We start from the raw sequence: 14,637 nt of genomic DNA on the forward strand, positions 1-14,637 counted from the left end.
TTGAATAGTCCATTCTTTTCCTTGCTAATGACAAATGCTAAATTCTCACAGAAACAGGAATTTGATCTTGGACTCATTTTTCTGTTCAATTGCTCTTTCTGCTAGTCTGATGCCTGTACTTCCTTATCTCCCATTCACTCATGGCAAACTAGTTTCACCCACAATACCCCTGGAATTGTTATTCTTAAGTGTATTTATTAATGACCTCCATTCATGTTGCCAAACCTAATGAATATTTTTCCTTTTTTTTTTTTTTTTGGCCACACCAAACGGTTATGTGGGATCTTTAGTTCCCCAACCAAGGATGGAACTTGTTGCCTCTGCAGTGGAAGCTCAGCATCTTAACCAGTGGACCACCAGGGAAGTCCCAATATTTTTCAGCTTTTATCTTCCTGGACACTATTTATCATATCCTCCCATATGCTACATGATACAACTCTCCCTTGATTCTTCTACCAATAAAAGTCATGATCATAATAATATCTTCTGTTCATTAGTTACCCTGTGCTGTTTAAGCATTTCTTACACTGTTTAAGCATTTCTTACATGTGGAGTATGCCTCACCCATCACCCTCTAGGTAGATATTAGTATTATCATCATCTCCTCTTTACAGAAAACTGAGGCATAAAGAATTTAAGTGCCAGACTTCCCTGGTGGTCCAGTGGTTAAGAACCTATCTGCCAGTGCAGGAGACATGGGTTTGATCCCTGGTCCAGGAAGATTCCATATGCCTGTAAGCTGCCAACTACTGAGCCTGTGCTCTGAAGCCCGTGCTCTGCAACAAGAGAAGCCACCGCGACTAGAGAGTAGACCCCACTCACTGCAACTAGAGAAAGCCTGAGCTCAGCAGAGCCAGCACTGCCAAAAATACTTACAAAAAAGAATGTGTGCCGAGTTGTCGTGTGAGCCCTGACAGTTGTAACTTGCATTTTTTTGTAACTCAAGTGCCTGATTTAAGCTTTGATTTCAGAGGCATCCACTTCAATAAGACATTACTTCAAGGACGGCTATCTCGAATAAACACATTGCCAGCCACAGAAAGATAAGGAACGAGCCTTCCCCACCCCCTCACCCCTCCACCCCAGGCTTCTTTGTTTTAAAGATCTTGGTGAATTTCTATAATTGACCATTTGAGCCACTTGTTTTCTCTCTCACGTTTTAAATTCACCAATAAAGAGCAAGCCTGCAAAACTACAGGCCACCCAACCTCACCCACCCTTGATCCCAGGGAAATCAGAACCCCTGGCCCAGGTCCTCTCTCTCTCTCTCTATCATTGACCCTCGACCTTGCTGTGTGGCCCCAGGTATGCCTTCTCCTTTCCAGGACCTGTGAGTAATAAACTCCTTTTCCCCTTCAAGTTCCCTGATGGTTATTACTGAGGGTATCTTGCAATCATAAGAACCACAACACTGGTTATGGATAGATAGGCTGAGACCTGAACAAAACACATCCCGTGCAACATCCCTGAATTAATAGGTAGCAGGATGGGGCCAAACCCAGCTCTGTCAGAGCCTAAAGCCTAGGTTCCTAAGCACACCCCTTTTTCCAGCCTGTGCTCTGTCTCCCCCTCCAGTTCCTTTTGCTCCAGCGTCTTTCAAGTGGTAGCCTTCCCATTTCCATTTCCCGTGGATATATATTTAGGAGTGCTATTGCTGGCTTTTATGACAAGCTTGTGTTTAACTTCTGAAGAGACTCCCACACTCTTTTCCGAAGTGTCTGTACCATTTACCTTCCTGCCAGCAGTGTCATGAGGGTTCTGATTTCTCCACATCCTCACCAATACTTGTTGTTTTCTATTTTTTGGTTATAGCCATTCTAGTGGGTGTGAAGTGATAACTCGTTGTGGCTTTGATTTGCATTTCTTGAATGGCTAATGATGTTGAGCATCTTTTGATGTTTTTATGAATCATGCATGTATATCCTTTGGTGAAATGTGTATTCAGAACTTTTGCTCACTTGTTTAATTGGGTTGTTGTCTTATTTTGGAAAAGCAAGCTTTCTTAAAATACTCTGGTTACAAGTCCTTTATAAGACATATGATTTGCAAATGTTTTCTCCCTGTCTGTGACATGTCTTCTCAATTCCTTAATACTGTGAATCTTTTTAATATTAATGAAGTCCAGTTTATGGTTCTTTTTCTTAAAAAATAGTGGCTTTCCCCAGGCTCTAGCCTTAGTCCCTGCTCTTCTCAGTTTACCTCCGCATCCTGGTAAAGCAGGGCTTTCTGATGCTCTATTTTAGTGCAGCTGCACTGACCTATCTATCCCTTCGTGGCCTTGTCAGAATGGAGAGGAACTCACTCTACTCCTGTTCCCCAGCCCATTTCCCAGAGGCGTCTCATTTCTACATTCGAGTTTGTGTTATTCGATATAAGCATGTATCATATTTATAATTAAGAAAAACAGTAAGCATACTAAAAATATAAAAGAAGCAGATTAGCCTCTAAGGGGTTCTATCAGTTCAGCCCTCCCAAACCATCATTATCCAGACATTTTCCAATGTTTGGTGTGTCAAATATATGTTACTGAGAACCATAAGATATTTAATTGAGAAGATGCCGAGCAATCTGCAGCTGAGATTAATCACTCATATTGTGACCCAAATATCCCCTTTCCCCCAGGGTTTAATTTATTCTCCCCCAAACAAGATTAGCACAATAAGCAAGCCTATAAAAAGCAGAGGTGTCCTTCATCTAGAATTGCAAATGGAAAACAGAATTCAGTTCAAATCTTAAGGAGCTAAATATATCTATTCATTATAAGGAAATGAGTCCGGCTGTTGTTATTTTAAGGGAAAGACAGAAAAATTTGGGATACAAATTTGCTAAGAAGCAAGGGGATTCTCAAAGGATGAGCAGACACTTTGCTCAAAATGATGAATGACCTTTTCTGTGAAGAGCATGTGGGATTACATGTGATTTTTAGTTAAATGCAGATGGTGTCTGACCCCTTCCCACCTCAACCCAGCCCTCATCCTGTCCTCATCTGAGCCTCGTTCCAGACCTCCCTGGCACACCATTTTCAACCACCCACAGTCTCTCCTCCCACCTCTTTGCTTATTCCAGCTCAGTCTCTTTCAAGGATGTCTTTTCCTCCATCTGCTGACTTAACATCCCCAGGCTTTTGTTTTTAGCCCAGTGTTCACCTCGCTCAACTCCAATCCCTGGATGATCTTACATATTTATCCGGCTGGAACACAGTCCCTCTACCTTGATAACCCAAGTCTTTTGCCAGCACAGACCCTTTCCTCACCTCGAAACCCTGCACATTCAGCTGCCAACCAATGAAGGGCACCTCCTCTCCCAACAGGCCATGGGCATCTCAAGCTCAGTGTCCAAAACAGAGCTGGTTCTTTTTAAACCTGGTTCAATTTGAGTTCCTCTTTCTGAATGCCAACACCATCTGTCCACTCTCCAAAGCCAGAAATCTCAGCCTTATTCTAGGTTCTTCTTTTGCCTTCCCGACCTCACACCAAGCCTCTCTACCAAGTCCTCTTGAGTTTACCTACCCAACAGTTACCCCAACTGTCTCTTCTTCCCTGTTTCACCGCCGGCCTCCATCAAATTGGTCCAACAGTCTCCTAGTTGGTCTTCCTGCTCTCCAGCCCATGTCCATACTATCCCAAAGCCCCTTCTTCAAAGGCCAATCCAACCACATCATTCTACTTTATAGAGCTTTTCAGTGGCCCCATATCCACATATTCTATTAACCCCTCCATGATCCGGCCCCTTCTTACCTCTTCAGGCTCATCTCCCCTTACTTTTCCCCCAGTTCATGCCAAGCACCAGCCCAGGGACAGAGTGGCTATCACGGGGACCTAAGCTTATATGATTTGAAGGGCCCTCCAAGAAAGAGCAAACAACACAATGACTAGAAATTAGTTCCAGGGCTTTGGAGGGTCGTGGGCAAGTGGCGGTCCTGAAACAACCTTCCCTAGCTTCACCCCTGGTCTAGCCAAACAGAACAAGTGCAGTCCCCTAGAGTATGCCATGGTCTTCCACAGCCCTTGCCTTCATACAAGCTGTTGTCCCTCCCTGGAATGTCCTTTCCAAACTTCCCTTGTCTGTCCAGCAAAATCATTCACCCTTCAAAGGCCAGGTCAGGCACACCTCCTCTGTGCAGGCCTCCCTGAACACCCCTCTCCCCACCCCCTTCCCCACCCCACACCCTGCCCTGAGTGGAGCTGACTGTTCTCTCCTTCCCATTCTCATTTAACATTGTACCCTGTCCTTTACAGAGGAGGTCATGCTCAAAGGAACTTGTTGATTTAAGACCAAGCTTCCCTGTGACTGCCTCGAGGTCAGAGACAAGGTCATTCTTCTTTAGATTGTTAGAGCATGGCAGTACCTGGCACAAGGTAGGAACTCAATAAATGTTTGCTGAATGAAGGAGAAAGACATTCTCCTTTCGGCAGAGCATGTGGAGTAGAGCACTGAAATAGACAGCAACCCCGGCGGAAGGCGGCGCTAGTGAGCTCTCTGCTGACAGCCTGCGTCATTTGACAGGAGGTTTGGCAAGAACCTAGTGGTGAACTCCTCCCCGTGGGCTTCCCACCCGCCTCTCCACTCCACTGCCTCCCTTACCTGTCCTCCTTGTTGATCTGGTCCCCGAAGCCCACCGTGCTAACAATTGTCAGCTTTAGCCCCACGTTGCTCTCTTGAAGGTCATAGGTATTGGACCGGAGCTGGACACCTGGCTGTGTGTGGGTGGCTGGCTCCCCCTCGAACTTGGTGTTGAACAGGGTGTCCATGAGGGTGGACTTGCCCAAACCTGTCTCTCCTGAAAAATGAAAGAATGAATGGTGATGCATTCACGCATATTTTGGTTGTATATTCACTGACATGGGAGACTATACACAGTAAGACACTAAGTGAAGAGCACCTAGAACTAGATGGACTAGGTGATCTCAGTTAAGTGAATAGGAGTCTAAGGAACTGCAGCAACGTATTAGCGGTAGTCATCTCAGGATAGTGAAATGGGGGTAATTTTCCTTTTAGTCTTCATGTTTTTGTACTATTTGAAAATTGAGCATGCATTGTTTTTACACTCAGAAAAAGAAACCGTGTTAAAAGGCGGTGAAGGAGAGGCAGAATCATGCCTAGGAAAAGACTGGAAGGGCATACAGTGTACTCTTACCAAATAGTCATGCCTGGGTGGTGGGGTTGTGTGTGGTTTTCACTTCCTTCTTTATGCTTTTCTCTATTGTCCCAGTTTTCTACAAGGAACTTGTATAGCTTTGATAAGAAAAATTTAAGGGCTATCTTCAAGTTTAAAAGAAGGGACAGAAGTCCCTCCTCAAATAAATATTTTCTCCTCTCAGCACCACCCCGCCATTCCCTGCCAGACCCAGACAGCAGGGGATGGACATCCCAGTGGGGAGACCATTTTTAGCTAATGGGGAGGGAATTCAGCAGGCCACAAATTATCCTTCCCTTCAGATTTCAAACAAGCCAGTCATTTGTTTGTTTAACTAACAGGCTTCAGGATACTAATAAATTCAACCACTGGAATTTCAAAGTCTTGGCTTTCACACTAGGGAGTGGGGGCAGGGCTGTGGGGACTGGTGAAGGTTCTTGGAGGTTATTCCTGAGAGCCAAGAGCCGCAACGGATGTTAAGCCACTGCCAGGAGCCAAGGACTGCGCTTTGGAGACCTGGGCTGCCCCGCTACCATCACCCCTCTGCTCCCCTTCCCTGCTCCCATCCCTTGAGATGTAAGAATTGACAGGTCTTCCTGATGGGGAGCAGTGGCGGGGGTGGGGTGGGAATGGGTTTGCCCTGGGCAAATCCTGGCCTGACACATCCCTCTTTGTGACCCACAGCACTGTCTCCAGGGCAGTCCAGGGCTGGAGTTATAGCTGCTCAACCGATAACCCATAAATGGTCCATCTCTCCTCCACCCTCTGGGTGTGTCTAGCTTTGCATCTTGCAAACCTCTTTCATCCCGAATAATGAGCTATGAATACAGGAGGTGCTTTTAAAAATATTTGTCTCTCACAGACAGGGAATAGACTTATGGACATGGTGGGGGGTGGGGGTGGGTAGTGGCAGAAAGGAGAGGGTAGGCTGAATGCAGAGTAGCATGGAAACATATATACCAATATATGTAAAATAGGTGGCCAGTGGGAATTCGCTGTATAACTCAGGGAACTCAAACCAGGGCTCTGTGATAACCTAGAGGGGTGGGATGGGGTGGGAGGTGGGAGAGAGGCTCAAGAGGGAGGGGACATATGTATACCTATGGCCAATCCATACTGATGTAGGGCAGAAACTAACACAACATTGTAATTATCCTTCAATTAAAAACTAATAAATTAAGAAAAAAAATCTGTCTCTGCTGAGCGCTCTCTTTGTGGAGAGATTGGTGAGACAGAGAGGGAAAACAAGGAGAACATTCAACTCAGCCTGGCTACCCGGCCCCCCAGCCCGATTTCATAGCCAGGTCTGACTAATGCGGTTGAGTGCCGGGGTGCAGGGAAATGTTCCTCACACAGATCACATTTCCAGCCAGGATCTGCTATACCTATTAGCAGCAAACACTCTCTCAAAAGAGGCCCTTTCTTTCCGTCCCTAAGAGCACCAGAAGTATTTGCGTCCCCAGAAAAATTTGGCGAGGTGAGGGGCCTCTGCCATGGGAGGTGGAAGACTTAGCGGAGCAATGGCACACAACATCCGCCTCCCCGCCCTAAGTGGGGCGCAGCTCCACTGTAAAGAGGCCAGCACCTCTGAGCTGGGAAACCAGGGTGGCTCCTCCCCCTAACTCACCTTCCCTCGGGCACTGAGGCTCAAGCTACATTTTAGCCCCTCTTTGTTCATGCGTAATAAATCGTCCCTCTACATCCCCACTTTCAGACCCTTTCTCCTGTTCCGTGAGCTCTCTGCTGAATGGCCTGAGACGTGGTAGGCCCTGTCTCCCCAGCACCCAGAGCTGGCCCCTGACTCCCTGATCCTAAGACTTCTCTGAGAGCAGGGCATGGGCAGCTTCTAGGACTCCCTGGAGTGCCCAGCAGAGGCTCACACAGAGCCCTCAGGAGCAGTAAGCAGAGGGAGGGGCCCACCCTGTTTGTGCAGCTGGAGAAAGGGAGGCTGGGCGGGCTGGGCAGGGCAGGGCAACAGGGAAAATGACCATCCGGATCCCTGCCAGGGCAAAAGGGCTGTGGAAAGTAGACACTCAATGATGAGTGTCTGGAAGAAAAGACCCAGCGGGTGTCTAGGGAATTGTGATGAATTGCAACACGAGAAGAGGGCAGAAAATCAAGAACTGGTCCCATTGCTCTCAGTGCTCCCACCCAGGTTGCCATCAATGTGGAAACTGGTGGGGGCGAGGAACTCTCTCCCTCTCCATGGCTGGCACAGACCCAGCCTAAGCCTGGGATGCTGTCCTGGGCTGAGCATTGAGGATGGGAGGGGAGCCTAACTCACATCAGGTCAGCAGATTCCACGCCCCTGCAGAAAGGTGGGGACTTGGCCGTTACATTCCAGCAGGAAACCTGAGGAGTCCCCAGGGATCAATTTCTCTCTCCTCCTCCCTCCTCAAGAGTGGACAGCAGGCTTTCTTAACCCTTTTTAAGTCATCTCCACCAGTAGAGAGGATTTCCTCTCAATTGGCTTAATGTAGATAGGAACCTGGAAACACTAGATTTTTTTTTCAAGATTTCATTTTAAAACATGGAATATGAAATCTGCTTTTTCAAACTATATTCCTTGGGATAGTCTGGTGTTGACCTCTCTACCCTGAGTTCAACACCACTGTGACAACGAAAAGCTTAACCCTTTTCCTCATCTGCAATTAATGTTTGCATCCTCTGGTACCTTGTGCAATTCAGTTGTTGCAAGTGATTAAATGCAGAGTCCCAGGCGGGTTATCACTAAATGACTGTGTCACCTAAACTGAGCCCTTCCCCCTTTTCTGGATTCCAGTCTCTTTTTCCATAAAACAAGCAGGTTCAAGTAGTAATAATAAAAGTTATTGCTTCGGGAGCACCTACTTATGTGGACACCACTGAAAATAAATACCTTACATATATTTTCCTCTGTATTCCCCCAAATAAGCCTGTGCATTCAGTTTCAGTCCAGTAGCTCAGTCGTGGCCGACTCTTTGTGACCCCATGGACTGCAGCACACCAGGCTTCTCTGTCCATCACCCACTTCCGGAGCTTGCTCAAACTCATGTCCATTGAGTCAGTGATGCCATCCAACCACCTCATCCTCTGTCATCCCCTTCTCCTGCCTTCAATCTTTCCCAGCATCAGGGTCTTTTCCAATGAGTCGGTTCTTTGCATCAGGTGGCCAAAGTATTGGAGCTTCAGCTTCAGCATCAGTCCTTCCAATGAATATTCAGGACTGATTGCCTTTAGGATTGACTGGTTGGATCTCCTTGCCGTCCATGGGACTCTCAAGAGTTTTCTCCAACACCACAGTTCAAAAGCATCCATTCTTCGGTGCTCAGCTTTCTTTATGGCCCAACTCTCACATCCATACATGACTACTGGAAGAACCATAGCTTTGGCTAGATAGACCTTTATTGGCAAAGTAATGTCTCTCTGCTTTTTAATAACTCTGTCTAGGTTGGTCATAGCTTTTCTTCCAAGGAGCAAGCGTCTTTTAATTTCATGGCTGCAATCACCATCTGTAGTGGTTTTGGAGCCCCCAAAATAAAGTCTGTCACTGTTTACATCGTTTCCCCATCTATTTGCCATGAAGTGATGGGACCGGATGTTATGATCTTAGTTTTCTGAGTGTTGAGTTTAGAGCCAGCTTTTTCACTCTCTCTTTGTTCACTTTCATCAAGAGGCTCTTTAGTTCTTCTTTGCTTTCTGCCATAAGGGTGGTGTCATCTGCATATCTGAGGCTGTTGATATTTCTCCTGGCAATCTTGATTCCAGCTTGTGCTTCATCCAGCCTGGCATTTCACATGATGTACTCTGCATATGTTAAATAAGCAGGGTGACAATATACAGCCTTGATGAACTCCTTTCCCAATTTTGAACCAACCGTTGATCCGTGTCTGGTTTTAACTGTTGCTTCTTGACTTTCATACAGATTTCTCAGGAAGCAGGTCAGGTGGTCTGGTATTCCCATCTCTTTAAGAATTTTCACAGTTTGTTGTGATCCACACAGTCAATGGCTTTGGCATAGTCAATGAAGCAGAAGTAGGTGCTTTTCTGGAACTCTTGCTGCTTTTCCTATGATCCAGCAGATGTTGGCAATTTGATCTTTGGTTCCTCTGCCTTTTCTAAATCCAGCTTGAGCATCTGTCAGTTCTCAGTTCATGTACTGTTGAAGCCTGGCTTGGAGAATTTTGAGCATTACTTTGCTAGCGTGTGAGTTGAGTGCAATTGTGCGGTAGTTTGAGCATTCTTTGGCAGTGCCTTTCTTAGGGATTGAAATGAAAAGTGATCTTTTCCAGTCCGGTGGCCACTGCTGAGTTTTCCAAATTTGCTGGCATATTGAGTGCAGCACTTTCACAGCATCATTTTCTAGGATGTGAAATAGCTCAACTGGAATTCCATCACCTTCACTAGCTTTATTCATAGTGATGCTTCTTAAGGCCCATACTATTTGTCCTTAATTTACCCATGAGTTAACCAAATCACTTCCTATCTGCGTGCATCTGCCCCTGCTCTTCAGTCTCTCTGCACCTCACTTTCCTCATCTATAAAATGTGGAGGAAGAAACTGACCCAGGGTCACAAAAGTAGGATGTGACAATGCCCGCATTTGACTGCAGGCAGTCTGACACTGGAACCCATATATGCTCCAGTGTCCAATAGGTGCGATATGCTGGTTCACTCAGTCAGTCAACAAATCTTTAGAGCCTCTAATAGGAGCCAGGCACAGATTTAGTAGCTGGGGATAGAGCAATGAACAGGACAGCCACAATCTCTGTTGGCATGGAACTCAGTCGCATGGAGCTTGTCTCTTCTGGCTCCGAATGTTGGAAAAAGCCAAGAGAGATGTTTTTGAGTTCAACCAGGAGGTGTCCAAAAGGAAACTCTCCAGGAACTCCTGTTGGCCCAGGGAGCCTATGGACGGGGACAGGGTCCTGCCTGGCTCTGTGACCTTATCTCTAGGCCTTCCTCATCTTGCAGAGACCTGGCAAACAGTGGTGTGCTGGAGCCAGCTTGCCCGGTTTCCTGCAGCTCTTCCCAAGCCTGCATGCAGTGACGTCAAGTTGGCAGTTTAAAACCAGCTATGGTGCGACTTAGCAGCAGCAGCAGCATGGTGAGAATAATGACAGCTGGGAAACCAGCAGATGCTATAAAAGATGGCAATGTTTCTCCTGAGAGTGGACTGCTCGATGCTGACCAGCACACTATCACTGGCAGCCTTTCTTAGACAAGTGGACAGCTGCCTCTCCCAGAGACGGTGGGCTGAAACCATCAGCCCCTGACCTTGAGAGAATGCTAGTTGCCCTTCCCCTCCTTCTGCAGAACCTCAATCCTGCTTCTCTTGTATGTTTTCTTCCCCCCAAGTTCAACATAGCCCAGTTGAGCCTGGAATCCTGAGCAGCTTCAAAGTAAATATTATCATTATGATCCTTTGTGCTCTTCACAGGCATTCTCTGTTGCTGGCACATTCAGAGGGTTGAATCTCTTTGGAGTTCCTTCCCAGTCGAATGTTTGCACTGCTGACTCAAGTGGTTCCTCCAAGGCTTCCTGTACTATATCTAGAATCCTGGGATCCTAGTGATTTCTAAAGCTAAGGGACTAGTAGATTTTTTAGAGGGGGAGGGGAATCTCACCCCATTCAGTAATTATTGTATTTATTGTCAACTGTTGGAAAGGAGACATAATATGCTCACACCATGTGCCTGGCCCTCTAAAAATAATCGTAGATATTATTATCAGGGCCCTTGCATAAAGACTGTGCTCTTGATTCATAAAAATTCTCCCTCTCAATTCCATACTGGAGTGGGTAGCCATTCCCTTCTCCAGGGGAGCTTCCTGACCCAGGGATTGAACCCAGGTCTCCTGCAGGCAGATTCTTTACTGTCTGAGCCACCCACCAGGGAAGCATGTTTCCATCACACACATGTGCACATATGCGTGTAGGGTACTCACTCTGCTGCTGGCAGAGTAACTAGTAACTCCCCTTTTAGCCCTGCGGGTGCACCCCTTGCATGCACCTGCCCAGATTGGGTTAATTTCAGATCAGAGCCTAGCACCAGATAAACACTGCTGTGATTAAAAAAAAAAAAAAAAGCTGGAGAAGGAAATGGCAACCTACTCCAGTATTCTTGCCTGGAGAATCCCAGGGACGGAGGAGCCTGGTTGGCTGCCATCTATGGGGTAGCACAGAGTTGGACACGGCTGAAGCAACTTAGCAGCAGTGATAAAAATATCCTAGGTCTCTGTTAATAACCGAGGCTGGGGTTAGCATAATTTTACATTTACTTAATATTTATTTAAAACGCCTGATCAGAAAAGAAAAGAAAATCCTTTGGGGAAACATACCCTATGCAAACAAAATGGTTTTCTAGCCATCATTAAGGGAGTAAAACTGACCGTTATGCACAGGCAGTAGGCATGAAAGTATGGTCACTGAAGGTTCTGTGAGAGATACAATCACCTTCAGCGGCCAAGCCATGGACCCTTCGCCAAGTCAGCAACAGCACCCCGCCCCATGGCCAGGCTGAGATGGCAGCCGAAGAGCCACTGTAAGCCACTCGTGACTTAGGGCCAAAATGTGGGTTCTCAGAGCAAGGACAGGCTTGGGAGCCCAGCCAGAGATGGGGATGTATGAGTTGCAGGCTTTTGTGGAGCAGGGATGGGGAATGAAATTAACCCAATCTGGGCAGGTGCATGCAAGGGGTGCACCTGCAGGGCTAAAAGGGGAGTTACAAGGGCAGCCATTTCCTGAAACTTCATCAGTAGGGAGAGGAAGAGAAGGGGTGACTCCTTGGGTGTAAGGGTCTCCTTTCTCCCCTTCTCCTCTTGGAGGGTCTGTCCCCGGCAGTTGAGCAATTCTATCCCCGCAGGTGCACAGTGAAGCAGTTACAGTTGTAACTGCCTGGGTGAGTGGGGGTTTACTATTTCTCCCACCCACTTTGCCTGGAGCTTGGCTGCTTCTTTCTCTGGGCCCTAGGAGAGCCTGTGTTCTGAATGGCCAATTACCCCACACTTAGGCTCTCCCAAAGCTGTACCAGCCACCCAACTGCAATTGGTTTGAGAGGTTGACATGGGTGGGCCTTCACTTTTCATCCCCTAGACTTCAGCACAGGTCATCCGGAGCTCTGGGAGGAATGCCAAGGGACTCCATCATGTTTGTGCAGAAGTTTTTCAGTAATCAAATATTATGTGAAATAAGTTGGCCATCAGCCAAAGATGGGAAAGATGTGGCAGTGCTAATATTGGATGTGATGGCATTTGATCTTGATGTTGATCACCACAGCTGCTGTTTGTTTTGTATCCCTCTCCTAATAGAACTTCATCATAACCATGGGTTGACTTTTGGCATTTGAAGAATTAACAGCTTAGATGTGGATTTTCAGGCCCCTGATAAGTCATCTGTGAAGCATGTATTTTCATCTCATAGACTTCAGAGCTGGACAGTGGGAGTGAGTCTTGTCGCTACTGAGTGAGCCTAGCTGACCACCTGTCCCCCAGATGTAGAAGTGGCCTTGTTTTTTCTGCTTGTCTTTGAGGGTGCAGTTATTCTCCTCCACAAAATGATCTGAGGAGTGCCAGGGATGGAGACAAAAAAATAAAAGAGTCCCATAAAAAGGAATGTCCTTAGTTAGAAAACATCATTTTAGACTACATTAGAGTAAAATATGCAATTCAGTTGTGGTTCAGACCCTCAACATGAATGAACTCCCTATAAGTTCTATACGAAAATAAGAAAAGGCAACTAGCAAGTGTTTGAGTGTTCTAATTGGCATGAAAACTGCCATTATTATGGTATTTATACAGTCATTAAGGTTTGAGGTACGTCACTGAAAATATGCAGGTATGCCTTACTGTACTGTATAGTGAAAATTATATGGTGTGATCATGTTTGTAAATCTGGGATTATTTAAGGTCTCAGCCAAGAGTTGGACAGGACTGAGCACAGCACGGCAGCAAGGTCTAAAGAGAGATTCTTAAAGAATTTCAGGGAACTGCTATTCCTCAGATGTGTTTGGTTGGAGCGTGACAGTTTCCAAAACGCTTCTGGGTTCTCAAGAGGTGTTGCAGGAAGCGGTTACAGAAGCAGTGGGAGGAACAAAGGGTCAGGCAGACCTGGGTCCTTGTCATGGCTCCACCACTTATCCTGTGTGGACTCAGGTAAGTCCCTTATCCTCTGGAGTTTCTTGGTCTTCATCTGTTCCTTGAGGCTATGAATACCATTTGCTCTGTTCACTTCCCAGAGTCCTAGTAAGGACCCAAATTGCTAACATGGGAAAGTGTTTGAGAAGTATAGTGAGTGGTTCCTGCAGGGATAATTCGTTCATTCATTTCATGTACATCATTGAACTCTCTTTGTGCTGTGATTAGCACAGCAGAGGTGACTAAGACATGGTTCCCACACTTGAGACTAAAGATCCAGGCACACATACACTTAAAGGGAATAAAAGAACTTGTCACACAGCTGTGTGGTCCCTGTGCTTAGGCTCAAACTGTACCAAGCACAGCACGGCTGCAGAGGAAACAGACAGACCCAACCCACTGCCCACAGCTGGGAAGCAGGCATCTTTCCACAGCCGTTACCTCCCTCCCAGTTCTGCCCTGGCTCTTATTCTCTACAGTCAGAACAAACCTGACAAGAGCTGGTCAGCTCCCTCACAGAATTTCCAGTGGGTGTCACACAGCTCAGCTCCCCCCACCCCCAAGGGATGGCCCCACATTCTGGTCTGGGCAGAGAAAAAAGTGTAATTACAGCCAGCTGCTCACAAAACAAGCAGAGGGATAACAGAAGAGGGGGAAAAATACTCTTGCAAATAGACACACTACGGAACCTAATTACCTGCCAAGCCACATCCAGCCATTAAGGATCCATATTCTGTAATAGAATTTCCTGCTATGGAAATACTCACCCACGCACAGGATGTTGAAGCAGAAGCCCTGGCTGACTGACTTATTCACCAGCTGGTCAGGCAAGCTGTCAAACCCCACATGTCCAGCCAGGGGGACCGTTCGGCAACCTTCACCCTAATTTGGAAACGGAAGAAAATGAGGACGTGCTTACAAGCAACCTGGGTCACACTTTTCCCATCCCAGTGCCCTCTGTGCTAGGAAGGAACACACACTCGGGGAGTCAGGCTCATCTCCCCTTAGTAGTTCCTGATCCAAAGCAAAATGACCCATTAGCTTACAAATCATGGATTCTTGGGTTCCAGCATCCTTGAGGCTCCATAATGAAAGTCAATACAGTTCACACGCAGCCAACTACAGAGAGAGCTTGTACGGCGTGGGGGGGTGGGGTCAGAGGATGAGAACACTGGGGCCGGAGGGTCCCATTCTTGGGTTAACTCTGTTGGAGACGATATTATGTTACAGGTGATTGGGAGACTCAATATGCTAACACACATGTAACGAGCTTAGAACAAAGCCTGAAACACATATAAGTGTTCAGCAAACATGACAAAGAAACATCACAAAAGCAATTTCTGGGACTTCCCTGGTGGTCCACCATTAAAGAACCCACCTTCCAATGTA

The 14,637-nt window shown here is 46.6% G+C and overlaps 1 protein-coding gene across 7 annotated transcripts in view; it reads right to left on the bottom strand.

The window, feature by feature from the left end:
- The window catches only part of SEPTIN6 (septin 6), a 73,790-nt gene that overhangs the window by 42,910 nt on the left and 16,243 nt on the right, over window positions 1-14,637 (bottom strand). For all 7 annotated transcript variants that reach the window (XM_070784209.1, XM_070784211.1, XM_070784213.1 and 4 more), the window contains exons 2-3: window positions 14,016-14,130; window positions 4,585-4,780 (exon numbers count right to left, since the gene is read on the bottom strand). In XM_070784209.1, coding sequence (XP_070640310.1) covers window positions 4,585-4,780; window positions 14,016-14,130 — 311 coding nt within the window. The remainder of the gene's footprint in view (window positions 1-4,584; window positions 4,781-14,015; window positions 14,131-14,637) is intronic.

Source organism: Bos indicus, chromosome X (assembly GCF_029378745.1).
Source record: "Bos indicus isolate NIAB-ARS_2022 breed Sahiwal x Tharparkar chromosome X, NIAB-ARS_B.indTharparkar_mat_pri_1.0, whole genome shotgun sequence".
Lineage (NCBI taxonomy): Eukaryota > Metazoa > Chordata > Mammalia > Artiodactyla > Bovidae > Bos > Bos indicus.